The following is a 15,655-nucleotide window of genomic DNA, read 5'->3' as shown; positions in this document are numbered from 1 at the left end:
TTTGCTTTCATCATCGACGCCTCTTAGTAGCTAACATTACTCCTCAACTTCAGTCTCCTTCGTTTCAGGATTGCCTGTCCACCTCTTGACCTCAATCGAGCAAGATAGCCGTGCCGCCGTTTCTGGACCCGCCGTGAAGGATTATATGTATCTGATCGTCTTCGGTACCCAAGGAGTGCTGCCGACGTAGAGAAAGTCCGTGATGACGCTGATAAGTTAGTCGACCTGGATAGCATTGGTACCAAGGGTTGGATAGTATTTCTGCTGAGGAGTGAAGAAGTCGTCGATAGAGATGTAGTGGTATTCGTTCGAAGCGACAGTCCGCTGAAGGCGCGTGTTAATGAGAGTGTCGAGGACTGCGTAATGCTTGCTGAGCCTGTGCTGGGAACTGCTAGTCGTCGAATGGTTGTGAAGGCCCTGATGGTGCGTCAGTTCTGTCGTTTTAGTGAGACAAGGTTGAAGCTCACCTCCGACATGGGACGTGGTGCACTCTGGAAGGCATCGTGTCAAAGATGCATTTGACCACACGACCACATATGCGACACATGCTTGGATTCGGCGAGTGGATGAAGAGAGGCGGCGCAAGAGTGGTGGGATCGTTTCGAGGGCTTGCACAAACGAAGTCGATGCTCTTTGGATAGCCTTCGAGATCTTGCTCAGTTCAACTCGGCAAAAACGAACTGGGGTCGCCGCACCTTCCGAACTCGGCTGATGATCTATATCTCGACTCCCATCTCTTCATGGCTGTCTCGGTAGTCTCGTAGTCTTGCCATCCCCCATATCCGCTGCTTCAGCGATATTGACTTCTGAGAATGGCGTCAATACTACGAATGCTGAGCGACTTTCCTAGTGTACGTGCTATGCTCTGTTTCATGATCTGTCCATACCCGCTAACCTATATCAGCGCCTAGCCGTGTTCCTCGATAGACCTGGATTTCCTTGGAAGAGGCTGATTCTGGGATTCTCGCTGGGTCAATATGTTCTTGAGGGTCTGTTGTCGTTGAGGCAATACAAGGTTTTGCAGAAGAAAAAGCCACCCAAGACACTGGAGGATGAAATTTCGCAGGATGTATTCGATCAAAGTCAAGTACGACACTCTCATTTGCTAAATCAGTGACCCTGCTGACCGTGTCGTTCCATCAGGCCTATGGTCGCGCAAAAGCTAGGTTCGGCTTCGTCTCCGGTCTATACTCCCAGATCCAAAATGTCCTCTTTATCCAATACGACGTCCTACCCAAACTCTGGTCGTTAACAGGGCTCTGGCTTGCTCGCTATGCGCCCGAACGGTTCTGTGGCGAAATCTCTCAATCGGTGCTCTTTTTCTTGACGTTCAGCTTCATCTCCCAGATTCTCTCGCTCCCGATATCATACTACGGCACCTTCGTCTTGGAAGAGAAGTTTGGATTCAATAAGCAGACAGTCAAATTATGGATTACAGATATGCTCAAGAGTCAAGCCTTGATGGTTGCATTGGGGACGCCGCTGCTCAGCGCGTTCTTGAAGATCATCCAGGTCACTGGCACAAGATTCTTCTATTATCTCTGGCTATTTGGGATCGTGGTACAACTATTCGCCATCACAATCTACCCGATCTTCATCCTACCACTGTTCAACAAGCTGTCACCATTGGAACCTGGCGAACTCAAGTCGAGCGTTGAAGCGCTATCATCAAGACTCAACTTTCCCCTCAAGTCTCTGTACGTCATTGATGGAAGCAAGAGAAGCGCACATAGCAATGCATACTTTTTCGGCTTGCCCTGGAAGAAACACATCGTTATTTATGACACTCTGATTGAAAAGAGCGAGCCTCAAGAGGTGGTTGCAGTACTTGGCCATGAGCTTGGACATTGGAGTCTATCGCACACAACCAAATTGTTTGCAATCGCTCAGGTATGGTCACTAATCAGGAAGCGCTTGTTCTGGACTGACCAATATTAGTTCCACATGTTCTACATATTCGCCCTATTCAGCGTCTTTATCGACAACAACTCTCTATACTCGGCTTTCGGCTTTCACAACTCTCATCCAATCATTATCGGCTTCATCTTGTTCTCCGATGCTCTGGCACCAATGGACGCAGTAGTGAAATTGCTGATGAATGTTCTCTCCCGCAAATTCGAATTCGAGGCCGACACATTTGCGTTCAACCTGGGATACCAGAAAGAACTGGCAAGGAGTCTGATCAAGCTCCAGGTCCAAAACCTGAGTACCATGGACGCAGATTGGATGTATGCAAGCTATCATTACAGCCACCCTATCTTGGCGGAAAGATTGGCGGCATTGGGATGGAACACCTCGAAACCGTCGGCAAATGGGAAAGTCTTGGAACTTGATGAGAAGGTTGTGGATGCGGATGTTGTCAAGGCGAAGGACCGAGAGTTGTGATCTCCGAGTCTGTTGAAGTTTGATGCACTCTTAAGCGACTCTTGGAAATTCGGGCCTTACACGATGCCGCCTGTTGGAACTCGATTGCCAGGTGATTGCATCGGCGCTCATGAGAAGAGATGGAAATACCACCAATCTGGTCAGGACAGAAAAGGCCCCTCCGGAGGAACCGTGAGCAGCCGGCCAGAGTCGTGTCCACAGCTAAAACTTCGCTGGGCCTGGGAGCAGTTGATGGAGCGCATGCAGGGTGCTCTGTGAAGGTCCGCGAATGTGATGTATAAAACAAGCCAGGTCTGACATATCAACCCCAGACCTTTGTCCACACCACGGAACCATTCAATCCCTGGTAGCCTCCTTCCTCTTAACGTCTGCATTTTTTGACTTCTCCTCTTTCCTGCGCATCTTCTTCAACCTTTTCCTCTCATCTTTGTCCTTTTTGCTCGTTCGCTCTTCTCCTTCGATCTCGATGTTCACCAAGTCTTGTTCCTCGGCTTCGTTGGCAGGCTGATCCAGATCCGCCCCGGGATGTCTGTCTTCGGCTGTGAGATCGAGGTTTCCTTCAGTTTGCGCCAGGGCGTACGTCTCCTTATCCTGCCAGTCGTCTAAATCTGCGGCGGCTGTGGCTGCGGCTATGGCGGGCCCGTCACTATCGTCCGCGGGCCCAGCTTGGGGGTCAATCACCTCGTAAACTTGGCGGCTCGCTTTCGCATTTTTTCTGCTTGTTGCGTTGTCGGGCCCGCCGTCGTAGGGGCGTTTTGAGGGCCGTGTGCTGGTGGGTTGGTCGAGGTCGCCGGCGGCAGAGGTAGACGACGGGAGCTCAGCTTCGAGGTTCAGGTTGGAGATGATCCGTTTGCCCTCGATGCCCTGCAATATGCGCTTGAGGTGGTGTAGTGTGAGGTTCGGATTCGAGCCTGTCGAGACGGCTTGCGGCCCGCGTTCGGTGAGTGTCGAGTCCGGCCGGTATGAGGCGTCGATCTCGGTTTGTGCGAGGAAGGACGAGAGGAAGATGTGTGCCTGCGCGTGCGTGAGGCGGGAGGTGCTGTGGACGTGTGACGGCGGGAGAGGGTTGAGGCCGGCCATATTTTCTTTTTTTTATATCTTCTTTTCCCTTTGTTGGGCTGCTCCTGGCTCCGTGCGCTGAGAGTCCCCAGCTCGAACCCGGCGACACGAATAGGTACCTAGGTAGGCAGGGTTACGAAGATTGGAGGAAGCACGGAGTACGCAGTTCGTAGTAGGCGGACTCGAATCCGTCCGCGAAAAAAAGTTTCCACACGAACTGGTTCTGAAGACGACAAAGATTAGATTAGATCGCGGCTACTCACATTCGTTGTCTCCGCACTATCCGTTAGCGTGGATTTTCTCCAGCTTTCCATACGAGTAGTATCCGTACTATGTTACCTTAATGCTTATGTAACTCCGTATCATCGTTCCCCACCTCATCGACAAGCCGAGGCTGATGGATGGTATGTAAGTACCTACCTAGGTAGGTAGGTAGGTAGGTGTGCATGTCATCCATATGAGTACCTTTACCGAAGAACCGGTGGTCATACTTATGTAGGCTCCTCCACGACAGCTTCCAAATCTACTCTCAAAAGAGGCTCGACGTCTACAGGTTAATCAGCCTCAGCTCCCAAAGCCCAAAAACAACCTCCCGCATAAATACGCTCTATCAATCCATTCTCATCCTGAATACGGAGTGCTCGGCAGGCAAACGACAATGCCTCTCGCAACAATCCACCTCCTCTCCCTCACGACCTCAACCAGCATCCCATCCTTCCTCGACGCACTCAGCTCCAGCGGCCTCCAACCCCTCGTAGTCTCCAAGGTAATCCGATGGGTCATCACGCCCACGAAAATCGACGTCGACCCTCTCCTCCACCCTCAAAAGCCATGGGATCTTCTCATCATCGCCCCCGGCAACACTGACGCTCTCCCCCAACCGCTCGCCCACAAGGTCGAATGCCACTGGAGCACCGTCGCCGGCATACCCAGCCGCCTGACGCACACCTTCTCGTCGACCAACGCCCAAATCCTCCATCCAGACCCATCATCAGTCCCCAGCCTGACCGGCGCCCTGGACAACCCTCGTCTCGGAGCGAGCAGCCAGACCCTCGAACTCTCATCCGATCTCTCAACTTGGATCAAAGCCTTTAGCCAGACGCCCACCGGTAAGACGCCGCTGTCCATGCTCAACCTGCTCGCCTTTAAACCAGGACTCAAAGAGTCGTACTTGGAATATGGCAAAGCCTTCGCCGAGAGCATCGGCTCCAGACGAGGTGGGAACGCGAAACTTGTAGGCAACATTGTCCCTCAACCGCAACCTCAATCTCGATCAGGCTCAAGCCAGGGCTCAAAAAAGGAGAGAGATTGGGATGAGTTCGCACTGGCTTCGTACCCTTCGATCCTGCATTTCGCGGACATGTTGGCAAGCGAGGACTATCAGGCGGTGAACCTCAAGTATCGTGTCCCCGCGCTGGAGGATACGTTGATCCTTTGCACGAGTGAGATTGAGATTGAGGAGATCATGAAGGGGAAGGGGAAGAGGGCGGCAGGGAGCTCTAAATTATAAGATAAGTAGGCGCCTGGCACAGTGTAATTTCGAGGAGCCAGCCTCAGGAAATACATACACATTCCAACAAGCGAGCCATCCACCACTTCCCAAGGGCTCAATCTAGTCCTCGAAACATTTTATCTCAATGTGCCAACAATCCGCTGACAGTCGCCCCTTGTCTTTTCCGCCTCGAACATTTCTCTCCTGTGGAGGGCCACTTCCACCTTCTCACATACAATATCTGCTCCCCACTTCCGACGCTCCGCGCTGCACTAATCCATCATGTTTGCGTCCCCATCGGCGTCAACTCCCATCACGGATACTTCGACCGTCTTCGAATCCGACTGCTGCGGCTCGTCCCACGGCTGTGTGTCCAACTCCCCTACTTTCCACCCTTCACAGTCTCTCAGAGTAGATCCTTCACACCACGGAGTACTGCAGCAGGATTGAAATTTATACTGTCCAACTGTGCGTCCCTCAGATAACATGGTCTGAAACGTCCTCGCACGAGCCCACCAATAGCGACGCCTCTCGATTGGAAGCTCCATAAGATCGAAAAGCTCCTTCAATGTTCTCCTGGGTGAGTTGAAGGTAGCTGCGTATTTCGACATCTCTGTGACGACCAGACGCTTGGCCCCAACTTTCTGGATCAGATTGGCCGGCAGTTCAACATCTTGTCGTCCTTGGTTTGCTTTCCGCTCTGCTGTTTTGATGATTGCTGTGACGAAGAGGATCCATTCATTGATGTCCTTCTTGTCCAGGGTGCCATGATGCTGTCGAAATTCGACAGTCATCTTTTGAGTCTGATGGCTAAGTGGAACAGCATTGGTGAAATTGACGAAGCAATATCGATCCGATAACATGTCTCCCAACCATCTTTTGCCGTACTTATCAAATCCAATCTCGTCCCTGAAGATTTGTAGGAACGCGTCAATGAGAGAAAAGGTCTTGCAAGAATGGTGAGTTACTCCTGGCTCTCTGCCGTAAGCAGCACGGTTAGATTTGGCGCGCCCATCGCTCTTTGTCCGTTGATAGCCGTGACGCTCTGGATGATGCAGTAGTGTGAAGACATCTTCGAAGCAGATGACAATCCAGGCTAGATGGCGCACAATGTCCAGAGGTAGGGCAACCTGACCATTCTCGGATGGCTCCAGTCCGACATGGACATGAACGCTTGTTGATTTGGGCCCCGCAATGAAATGATATGGTGCTCTTGCAGATGATCTCCTAGTCAAGATGTCTAGGTATTGGTTGACTTCCGCAAGGCTCTCAGACTCGTGGTCGGAGACTTCCAGATCTGGCACTGCAAGAATAGGAGAGATCAATTCAAGCCCTACAAAAGTCCGTTCTCCAAGATCCTGAATCTGATCGTTTGACCATGCTGATATCTGCCGGTCGCTTTTGGGAAATTTGACTGCACATTCTGTTGTCAGCACCCAGTGCTGGAAGAGATCTGAATCGTCTTCAGGAATAAAGGTAGGAGGACTGAGTATCGCGAGATCTGCGCCTCTTCTTCGAAGCACAGTAGCGGCTTGCCCCAACCAATCCTCCTTGTTTACGTATTTGCCGAGCATGTCTCTCTCATCCGACTGATAGTTTTCGATGCGAAGATAGTTGTATTGCGGTTGATTCTCGACTTTAGTCTGATCGATTGCAAAGAGGACTTCAATTTCAACACCAAAGGTAAAGGGAAGCAATCCAAGTATTTGAGTCATGATGTAAACGGCCAGCATCCACCAGCGAATTTGTATGGGACGCTTGTAGAAGGCACAAGCTGTGTCTTGCCTTGGTGTGAGGGAAATGTAAGAGGCATATATGGGAAGGAAATGTGTGAGCCATCCTATTTTCGATGCTTGAACAGTGAACAGTACTTATCAGCCCGCCGCTGAGGCGTTTGCAGCGTACAATTTCCAGGCGGTACACAATCTAGCCTAACTGCTTGAGACTTCCGACTGCATTTCGAGACCATGGATGTCGGTTCTGGGAAGTCAAACAAGGGGACGATCTGAAAGGCAGTAGTTCGTGTTGAGCAACAAACCAGTGTGTAAAGTATCTCAGGAGTGGCAGAAACAGAATCACCCACCGGCATTGTGTAAGGTTGAACCCTGTGTCCATCCTGAATGATTGTCTCAGTCTGGAAGTACGAAGTTGGGAAGCAGATGAATTGAAACCATGCAGACAAAGCACCGTCTGACCTGTAGTTTGGCACGAGCGTATTCATGCAAGGAAATGGCTGACCGCGCGCGCAGCAGGAGAAAAAGTGGTCTGAGAGGCAGTGGCGCCCAAATGAAGGTGACAATGCCGTGTCGTAATGTACATTCTCATTGTATATTGATACATTTCGAGGATCGGGCTGAGACCGGTCAGTCAAGATCTTATTGTGTCAAACTTTGTAGGTCCCACTTACAGTGAGTGTACCTGTACAGAAGGCTCTACCAGTTTTGCAAGGCATGGTACGGTTCTCACCCGCCCAGAAACGCTGACCTATCGCCGTGTCATTTCCCGATCCTGCTAGCAAGGCTGCAGCAACGAGACCAGTCCCTGATCCATGCTGGCATGCCGTGTGCGCCTGCTATCGCAGCCTTGCCTTTCGCCGCGATACTCATTAAAGCATTGTGATTGATGCTGAGACTACACGGGGTCTCCAGTCCCTGTGCCGCTGTCGTATGGGCACCGCCTCCCTTAGACATAACATGTATGTTGCGTTGTTGAGCGGAACCAATCCCATCGCTTCATGCATTTGCGACCATTCCCTTGGCCACCAACTGATCCAGAATGCCCGGCTTCAGCTTCATCTGCTTCTCCACCTCTTGCGAGGACTTGCCCACTTCATCTCGTAACCTCAAGGCCTCTTTAATGTCCTTAGAGCTCAACAGAGTCCTGCCTGCAAAACTGGGCCTTCCTCCACCCTCAAGCTCCGTTTCCCACTGCCTGTTGATCCTCTGTCGTGCCTGCGTAAGTATGACAGCTGGATTGTTCTGCGTCGAAGGAAATATATTCTGCCCCGGCTGCATAGGTTCGCTCGACGTTGGGAATGATTCGTCGGTCCTCGTGCCCGAAGGAGGTTTCACTGGTCCTATTTTTCTCAATGCAGAACCGAACTGTGGATCTCGTCCGTCAAGATCGACATGTTCCGTTTTCTGGTCTACAGGAGGAGCGGTAGCCGGGTTCGGATGGACTTGAGTCGGGGCTGTAGGTTTGGAAGATAGAGGAGGTGCATTTGTTCTCGAGGGAGCATTGGCCGTTTGGTTGGCGGAGTTGGCGATGGAGGAGGTGGAAGGATATTGACGGCGAGCTGCACCGGCAGCAGCTTTGCTTGCGACTTTCGATGAAGAGGAGCCCATCGTAGTATTATTATCTTACTCAAGGTCAAGTCGACAACGACATTGTGTCCCGGATTCGACGATGGTTACTCTGTAATGCAATACCGACCAAGGTATCTCGGTATGCATCTATGACCACATCTTGGGTGAAATCCGCCGAACAAGCACGAGGCTGAGGTCATTGTATGTGGGGTTCGAGGCTGACCAATCAGAATTGCGATCTGAAACATTCATTGAGACCGACAAATGCGTCAGGTTCCCCGGTATGAGCAAAGTATTCTCCCCCTTCAGAGCCACTGAGCAACCCTCAATTCACAGAATACCCCTTGTCTCTTCCATATTGACCCTGCCCGTAGCACCACTTTTCTTGCCTCTCTTGTCAAACTGTCCTCATCATTCCCAGACCCTTCACAAATCCCATCTTCCACCCCGCAGACCGCTTCGCAATGGAGCGCAAGCACAAACCCGCCTCGATCCCGGTCTCCCCCTCCATGGCCCAACCCGTAGTCGATCTCAGCGATAACGTCCTCACAGCCCGTCTCCCCAGTGGCGACTCGGTCACGGTCTACCTCTACGGAGCCACAGTCACATCCTGGAAGACATCCAATGGCCAAGAGCAACTATTTCTCTCCAAAGCCGCGGCCCTCGACGGTTCGAAACCAATCCGCGGCGGCATACCGCTCGTGTTTCCGGTCTTCGGTCCTCCTCCCAAATCCCATGCAACCGGCCAATTACCTCAGCACGGCTTCGCGAGAAACAGCCACTGGGAATTTCTGGGAAAGAGCACAAGCGAGAGTCTAGGGCGCAAGACGGACGACAGTGTCAAGTTGGACTTTGGCCTCAGCAGTTCCATGCTCGACGAGGCTCTTCAAAACAAGTGGCCGTACGACTTTGGCCTAGTGTACAGCGTGACATTGGGCAGAGGCAAGCTGGAGTGTCAGATGCATGTGCAGAACAAGGGCGACGAGCCATTCGAGTTCCAAGTTCTCTTCCATACGTACTTGGCCGTGAAGGTAAGATTTAGCCCAGCCCCTCCCCGGTCACCAACCAATCTGCAGCGCCACGAGTCCTATCCAGCTGAGTTTGAGTTAGCTGAACTGACAAACTGTGTACGAGCTACAGGACATTCACAAAACTGCGGTCAAAGGCCTCCAATCCTCTCCGTACGTCGACAAAGTCCGCTCCGCGCAGACCTTCACGGAAGAAGCCTCGTCTCTTTCCTTCTCCGGTGAGACCGACCGGGTGTACACTCCACCCACGGCCGAAGGCAACACTCTCGTCCCACTCCTCGTGACAGAGGACGGCGCAGAGAGTTTCGTGGTGACCCGCGACGCTCTTCCGGACGTGACGGTGTGGAATGGATGGGAAGACAAGATCAAGGCTATGGGCGACTTCGAACCCAAAGACGGGTGGAAGAGTTATCTGTGCATAGAGCCTGGCACGGTGAGTTCGTGGACGAAACTGGAGGCCGGCGATGCATGGGAGGGTGGCTGTGCGTTTGAGAGCAAACTGTAAGGGAGGATCCGAACAAAACTCAATTGATGAGACGACATAGAACGACACATGAAAAACATTCAACGCGCCTCTCGAGAGGCAGCAAAGTCACGGGTATGCTCAACTGCTCGGTCTATGAGAAGGGAAAGAGTGACCAAACAACAGAGACATATCTCCGGCGGATGTCTAGCAAGCAAAAACCGATAGACACTCAGTCATCCCCAAAGTCAATACAGTCCGATAATGGTTGAGAAGAGAATGTCATACTCGTATTTTCAATGCCTATTTGGTGACGTTCGAGATGGTGAGATACGTATGTGACGCGCTGTTCCATGTCCGAGCCTGAAAGCCATGAGACCGAACCCCCCACAACAAATATACCTGCCGCCTTGGTAGAGGAAAGCTAGCAGCAGGACGTTCGTTAAGGGTACATTCGATGCGCGAAAAAACTTGAAATGGTCTGCCTGCCGCTCGTCCTTGTCGTAGACCAATGCTACCAAGAACACAACTCAAATGCTGAGATCAGGTAGGGGCCGTGCCAACTCCAGCTGTGAATATAATCATCGACCAGCGTCCTCGCTCGCCGTCGTCGACCCTTGAACTCTCCGTTTCGCTTCCACCGCCGCGCGGTACGCCTGCTGCTCATTGTCTACCCGGGTCACAATTGTCAGCGAACACACGACGGAAAGACGATATATGATATAACACAGGAAAAGCCGTGGAGGAAAGGGAGGGAGACCGCAAGAAACAGAAAGAACAGGCTCGAGCTGATCGAAAGCCAAAGTTCAGAGCAACCAAAGTCCCCAAACCAAAGGCAAAAAAAGTGATAGACGTCACGAAATGAAATAATGTAGACATATAGGGTGTAGAGGGGCCGAACTCACATCTCTCCCACAGGAAATAGCTACTGACAATAGCAACCGGCAAGGCGACCATGACCCGCGTCCACCGGCTCGACAGGGCCCGGTATCTAGGGTCCCTTTGGAGTTGGGCGATGGGCAGTTCAGTCGGTTTGGGCGGCGCAGGGGCTTGCTGCGGGACTGGTCGCGGAGGAAGCGTCGAATGCTGACTACTAGCAGTATTTGCCGCAGCAGGACCGGGACCGCCGCGACGCTGTTGTCGTTGCTGTTGCTGCGTGCTGACGCCTCGCGCGGCGAGCGCCGTCAGGGTCGATGGCGGGATCGTGTATTTCGGCCACGTTGACGGCGGGAAGGCAGAGGGCGGGAAATTGTGGCGTGGCATTGTGGACGGTGGTGGTGGTGGTGGAGGAGGAGCAGGAGGAGGAGCGAAATTGGTGGATGTGGAAGGTGAAGATGAGGTGATTATGGTGGATGTTGTGACAGCTTCGGGGCAAGCGGGTGTTGCTTCTTCTGGAAATGCTGAGGATGAGGCTGACGCCGATTGTCGGACGGACGTTGGTTGTTCACTCTGACTCGTTGGAGTGGTTGTGGTTACTGGTTCCTTGTCAATGCCGCTTGAGGATAATATTGCGTTCTCTCGCTCGACCCGGGTTTGATGCTCTGAGGTAGATGCCGAACCACTGCTCGTACTACTAGTGGTTGTAGTGGTTGTAGTCTCTTCTTTCAGCTGCTGCTCCTGTGCCGTCGAGAGGAGTGCAGCTTCGCGATCCTTGACGAATTGGACAATGCTTTGATGCAGCTCGTTTGACTGCTCGCTGAATATTTGGGCTTGCTGCAGTATCACCGAGATCGATTCGCCTGATGAGGAAGTCCGCTCGCGCTCAGAGGTTTGCGGTGCGGCGACTTGCTGTTCTCTCACAGTCTCCGGCGCTGTCTTTTGCGTGGTAGACAAAGCAGATTTCGTAGCCTCGACAGCCAGTTTTCCCACCTTTGATTTTGCGTCTGGAACTTGCACTTTCTCTGCTCGAGAACCTTTCACGTCACTCAGCTCTTCCTCGACTGTGACCGCTGCGGAAGAAGCCTTTGTCGTTTTCCTGCGAGTTGGTTTCTTGGTTTCCTCAATCTCGTGCACCTCCTGCACTGGTTTCGCCTTCTTTGCCGACGACGACGACGACGTTGTTGTTGTTGTTGTTGCTGCCGACGCTCCAGTCGATTTCTTGGCCGCTGCCGACCCCTTGCCTCGCGTTTTCGCGGGCGCCGCGGCGGCCTCCTCTAGAACAACTACATTGTCATCCGGAGCCGCAGCTGCAACCTTTTTCGGTCGACCTCTTTTCTTTGCTGCAACTTCCGACATGGTAGTGTTCTGCGATTTCGACTCTACTAGGCAGTATTTCCGCCAGTTATTGAGTATATTCAAGCAGTAGTAAAGTGCATTAGCACGCGTGTTTTTGGCGTGTACATAGTATAAGCAATCTTAGGTAGAGGGCCAATTTGTGGGGCGACCTATTTGCAGGGTAGTTGGTGACCACGTCTCAGGGGGCTCCAAACCACCCACAAACAATTACTCAAAACACTTACCGTGGCATCTTGACCTGTCTATTTACCAATCACTTGAAATTGCCTTACCTGAGAAAATAAGCTTGCTCCGTACGAATACACAGGACCTTATGTGTCTGGCCTGCGGATGAATACTGACTTCATTCGACTTCGTGTCATAACCTGGGTGCTCATATTCATAACCTGCACCGCATCGCTAAGGTATGAATGCTACTAGTATTACTGCATAAAAGAAACCATGCTTTGCCTCGCTATGCTCACTCCTGTTAAACCATGCCCTCGACTTCCAACCACTCCATCCAATCCACTCCTCTGCTCAAATCCTGCATTTCCCAGTCCAGCTCGTTTTGCAGTGGACCTCAACACAAGCAGTGCTTCATCCTCACAAGCCTAAGTCTTATGGATCAAATACGTATCATCTCAGTCAAGCTTTTTCAACGCCCTCAGACATTGTTGTTCGCAGCCTCTTAATCCGCTTCCTCGACTCATTCTTCTTTTCTTCAATATTGATGATCGTGCCAGGTCCTGGAGACTCTCCCCTCAAGCCTCTTGGGTCGACTCGAAATCTCGAGCTCTTGGGTCGGCTAGGCGACGACATACGACGGAGCTGAGAGTTTGCTTCACCACTCTCTTCGGCAATACTCTTATTATGAGGACTTCCGTGTCCGTGTGCGAGTTCAGCTCTGCCGTTGGTATTGTAGTTGTTGTTGATCTTCCAACCATGTCCATGTAGACCACTCGCGGCCGAAAACCCGTTTGGACGCACCTTAGGTGGCAGAAGCAGGCCGAACCCACCATTCGGCCCATACACGTCTCGGCTTTCGTATACCCCGCCACTGTCGTATGGCGATTTAGGCGCCTGGCGTCCGGCCGAACCAGCCTGTGGATGGTCTTCGAATCCCATGATCAAAGCGTGAATATCTTCGTAAGTCATATTAAAACTCCACGGTATTCCCCTTGCATCAGCTCTTTTCCGAATGTTCGTCAGTGCTTGGTGATCTTCCCGAAGCCGGTCCTCGTAGGTCCTCTTTAGAGGGTTTGACGCCGGCAATGCCGGTGAAATGAATTGACTTGAACCGTCTCGGAGAACGCGTCGTCTTGGTGCCGATGCCGTTGTTTGCGATGTCGAGAAGCTGGGCTCGGCAGAGAGGCTCGGAGAGTTGTTGCTACTTATGATTGAGCTTTCGGTATTGGGCGTAGCAAAGAGTTTCGACAGTCTTTCTGCATCGCTAGCGCGAAGGATGGTGTTGACAGGTGCCGACAATAGTTCGGCTTCTGGTGTAGTGGCCGAGTCAGTCAGATCCACTGGATTTGCCTTCGTTCCGTCCGAGACAGTATTGGGCAACAATGCCCGTGCAAGCTCTTCGGAGTTTGTTCGAGTGGTTTTAAGAGGTTGGGACTTCTTGCATTGGCACCATTGCCATACATAGGTGCGCCAGTCTTGTGCACTCCCAGCCAAGACATCGGCCTCATCGTCATCGTCGTCGTCGGGCATCTGCAAAGCGATTTGTCCGAAAGCAACAATACGAGCTGCTGGTGGGAGACAGAAAAGATCACATGCAGGAGGAATTTGGACGGCCGGAATGGCAGGAGCAGCATCCTTGACAGATGCTCTGTCGTGCTTGACTTTGCGTCTAGGCCTCCTTGATGGCGGAGAACGAGTCTTCTTCGCAGCCAGACTCTGATCCGCTCCACTGACTTCGGACGGTTTTCTGATCTTTAGTATAATTATTTTCGATTTCTTTGGCGGCTCAGCTGTTTCTGACTCTTTGTCATCAACGGCTTCTTCATCAGCGGTGGATGATAGTGATTGGCGCAGTTTTGATGGTATGTTGGCTCCCGAATAAGAGATTCTAGCAGACTTTCGTGGCCTTGCATCTGGTACTTCTGTAGCTGCACGTTTCTGTGCAGTCCAAGCAATCTCCAATACTTTGGCAGTAGGCTTGCGGTCGCGTCGAGACTGTCTTCGTGAAGGTGATTCAATGACACTCGTGTCGGCCTCAGCTGTCCTCTCTGGACTTTCTAATGTTACAGTAGCATCGTTCACACTGGCAGTTGCCGGAGTTTCCGGAACTTCTGGAGCTGGCGGAGTAACGACGTTTGTCTCATTTACTGGTGTGGGCGATGGTGAGGGCTCTTTATGTTGAGACTGCTCTTCCACAGTTGAAGAAGAGCCAATGACAATAGTGTCAGAAAGCGGCGGAGAGATAGATTTGGTATGATGCAACGCTTGAGCTTTGGCTGTCGGTTTTCTGACACGACCAGAAGCTCGTCGATTGCTTTGGTCCGCATTAGATTCATTGTTGTGTGTTGTAGGCTTTGTTCTGGCTTTGCTTGACGACATTGTTTGCGGAGCCGCTGGCTCGCCGTATTCATCCGGGTCGCTGATGGAAGTTGACAAATCCTTGGAATTGTGACTGTCGCTCGCTGAAGTAGTAGGACTTGTGGTTATTGAAATGATTGATGAAGCGGGTACCTTCAGGTGTCGTTCTTCAGTGGTAAGACGCAACGAAGGTGTTGCGGACAGCCGGGCGGATTTTCTGAGGGACATTGCCGTTTGATGACGGCAAACCGTGCAAAATTAGAGAGAGGTGACCAAATCTGTGCTCCAGAGCAGTCAGACTTAATGCACCGTCTCTCGATTCTCCGTCGTAAAGATATTGGCGTTGATCTGTGTCTGTGAACTGAGGTTGCTCTTGCCAGCTCAGCAAGAGAAAGTGGTTTCTGGATTCTTGTCGGCGATGGGATCTTTACCCTTCCGAAAGTGGCCTAGCGTCTTAGCTGGTTGGAACAAAGACATCAACCACTTTTCGCTGGCATTTTCCTCGCCACCTTTGTCATTCATCATACACCTGAAATAATGTCATGGTCTTGTCTCGAGAATCCTGCTACATGATGGTCCTATTCGCTCTCCGCACAGAGGAATTGACCGGATATCTAGCAAATTCTATTGGCTTCCCTCCTCAACCAGTTTCGCAGTTGCCGCACCTCTTGTTCTCAGAGTGGGTACTTTGCTATTGTTGTATTCAGACAGCTCGCGATTGAATAAATCAATAACAACAAGAATGTCAATCAATTGTCCTACCAGGCTCGCACTCACTCTACATTGACAACAAAGTGCGGATTGAAGACTGGGACCTTTATCATCAGTCTTTCCCCATCCATTTCTTAGACGAAGCCGGGCCCGCTGAGTACCAAGCCTAAGGACACACAAATGGCGCTGTCTGACAGGGGAGGGTCGCTGCCACACAAGTCAAGATCTCTGGGACTGTGCCTAAGTACTAGTAGTCCAGATTGAGCAGTAACAGGCTGGAGGATCTAACGACCTCCCTCGACGCAAGGGACGTAGATGGAGTTTTGACAGGTACCGGCCGTTACGGGCTTTGACATTGCTGTATGACCGCCGCCCTCGAGAGTCCAGACCTAGTGTACCGCATGGTCGAATGGAATATACGATGGCCTTCCTGGAGTGTATCGACATATTA

General features: G+C 51.7%; 9 protein-coding genes across 9 annotated transcripts; 3 read left to right on the top strand and 6 right to left on the bottom strand.

The window, feature by feature from the left end:
- Window positions 1-216: 216 nt before the first annotated feature.
- On the bottom strand, window positions 217-476 carry PV05_09482 (uncharacterized protein; the record flags this gene model as incomplete). The annotated part of the gene is made up of 2 exons (XM_013455824.1): window positions 217-417; window positions 468-476. The coding sequence occupies 2 exons, from the start codon at window positions 474-476 to the stop codon at window positions 217-219; spliced, it is 210 nt and encodes a 69-aa protein (XP_013311278.1).
- A 299-nt stretch (window positions 477-775) lies between these two features.
- Window positions 776-2,751, top strand: PV05_09481 (uncharacterized protein). Its single transcript, XM_013455823.1, has 4 exons — window positions 776-851; window positions 905-1,087; window positions 1,144-1,890; window positions 1,939-2,751. Exons 1-4 carry the CDS (start codon window positions 813-815, stop codon window positions 2,383-2,385), a joined length of 1,416 nt encoding a protein of 471 aa, XP_013311277.1. The 5' UTR covers window positions 776-812; the 3' UTR covers window positions 2,386-2,751.
- On the bottom strand, window positions 1,907-3,655 carry PV05_09480 (uncharacterized protein). Its single transcript, XM_013455822.1, has one exon. The coding sequence runs from the start codon at window positions 3,463-3,465 to the stop codon at window positions 2,722-2,724; it is 744 nt and encodes a 247-aa protein (XP_013311276.1). The 5' UTR covers window positions 3,466-3,655; the 3' UTR covers window positions 1,907-2,721.
- A 178-nt stretch (window positions 3,656-3,833) lies between these two features.
- On the top strand, window positions 3,834-5,046 carry PV05_09479 (uncharacterized protein). The gene has a single exon (XM_013455821.1). It carries the CDS (start codon window positions 4,103-4,105, stop codon window positions 4,952-4,954), a length of 852 nt encoding a protein of 283 aa, XP_013311275.1. The 5' UTR covers window positions 3,834-4,102; the 3' UTR covers window positions 4,955-5,046.
- Window positions 5,047-5,179: 133 nt separating this feature from the next.
- PV05_09478 (uncharacterized protein) lies at window positions 5,180-6,651 on the bottom strand (the record flags this gene model as incomplete). The annotated part of the gene is made up of 1 exon (XM_013455820.1): window positions 5,180-6,651. The coding sequence occupies one exon, from the start codon at window positions 6,649-6,651 to the stop codon at window positions 5,209-5,211; it is 1,443 nt and encodes a 480-aa protein (XP_013311274.1). The 3' UTR covers window positions 5,180-5,208.
- A 1,017-nt stretch (window positions 6,652-7,668) lies between these two features.
- On the bottom strand, window positions 7,669-8,280 carry PV05_09477 (uncharacterized protein; the record flags this gene model as incomplete). Its single annotated transcript, XM_013455819.1, has 1 exon — window positions 7,669-8,280. The coding sequence occupies one exon, from the start codon at window positions 8,278-8,280 to the stop codon at window positions 7,669-7,671; it is 612 nt and encodes a 203-aa protein (XP_013311273.1).
- Window positions 8,281-8,544: 264 nt separating this feature from the next.
- Window positions 8,545-10,036, top strand: PV05_09476 (uncharacterized protein). Its single transcript, XM_013455818.1, has 2 exons — window positions 8,545-9,272; window positions 9,382-10,036. The coding sequence occupies exons 1-2, from the start codon at window positions 8,706-8,708 to the stop codon at window positions 9,772-9,774; spliced, it is 960 nt and encodes a 319-aa protein (XP_013311272.1). The 5' UTR covers window positions 8,545-8,705; the 3' UTR covers window positions 9,775-10,036.
- Window positions 9,998-11,967, bottom strand: PV05_09475 (uncharacterized protein; the record flags this gene model as incomplete). The annotated part of the gene is made up of 2 exons (XM_013455817.1): window positions 9,998-10,402; window positions 10,638-11,967. 2 exons carry the CDS (start codon window positions 11,965-11,967, stop codon window positions 10,314-10,316), a joined length of 1,419 nt encoding a protein of 472 aa, XP_013311271.1. The 3' UTR covers window positions 9,998-10,313.
- A 357-nt stretch (window positions 11,968-12,324) lies between these two features.
- PV05_09474 (uncharacterized protein) lies at window positions 12,325-14,774 on the bottom strand. Its single transcript, XM_013455816.1, has one exon. The coding sequence runs from the start codon at window positions 14,719-14,721 to the stop codon at window positions 12,595-12,597; it is 2,127 nt and encodes a 708-aa protein (XP_013311270.1). The 5' UTR covers window positions 14,722-14,774; the 3' UTR covers window positions 12,325-12,594.
- Window positions 14,775-15,655: the final 881 nt, after the last annotated feature.

Source organism: Exophiala xenobiotica (genome assembly GCF_000835505.1).
Source record: "Exophiala xenobiotica strain CBS 118157 unplaced genomic scaffold supercont1.6, whole genome shotgun sequence".
NCBI lineage: Eukaryota > Fungi > Ascomycota > Eurotiomycetes > Chaetothyriales > Herpotrichiellaceae > Exophiala > Exophiala xenobiotica.
Note: the sequence above shows the minus strand (reverse complement) of the source record. Positions and strands in the feature narration are given on the sequence as shown.

Bases quoted from the DNA above. Each gene is read 5' to 3' on its own strand.
- PV05_09479 (XM_013455821.1), top strand. From the start codon at position 4,103: ATGCCTCTCGCAACAATCCACCTCCTCTCCCTCACGACCTCAACCAGC.
- PV05_09481 (XM_013455823.1), top strand. From the start codon at position 813: ATGGCGTCAATACTACGAATGCTGAGCGACTTTCCTAGT. The intron at 852-904 runs GTACGTGCTATG...AACCTATATCAG, and splicing joins TGCTGAGCGACTTTCCTAGT to CGCCTAGCCGTGTTCCTCGA. The intron at 1,891-1,938 runs GTATGGTCACTA...GACCAATATTAG, and splicing joins AATTGTTTGCAATCGCTCAG to TTCCACATGTTCTACATATT.
- PV05_09480 (XM_013455822.1), bottom strand. From the start codon at position 3,465: ATGGCCGGCCTCAACCCTCTCCCGCCGTCACACGTCCACAGCACCTCC.
- PV05_09474 (XM_013455816.1), bottom strand. From the start codon at position 14,721: ATGTCCCTCAGAAAATCCGCCCGGCTGTCCGCAACACCTTCGTTGCGT.
- PV05_09476 (XM_013455818.1), top strand. From the start codon at position 8,706: ATGGAGCGCAAGCACAAACCCGCCTCGATCCCGGTCTCCCCCTCCATG. The intron at 9,273-9,381 runs GTAAGATTTAGC...TACGAGCTACAG, and splicing joins ATACGTACTTGGCCGTGAAG to GACATTCACAAAACTGCGGT.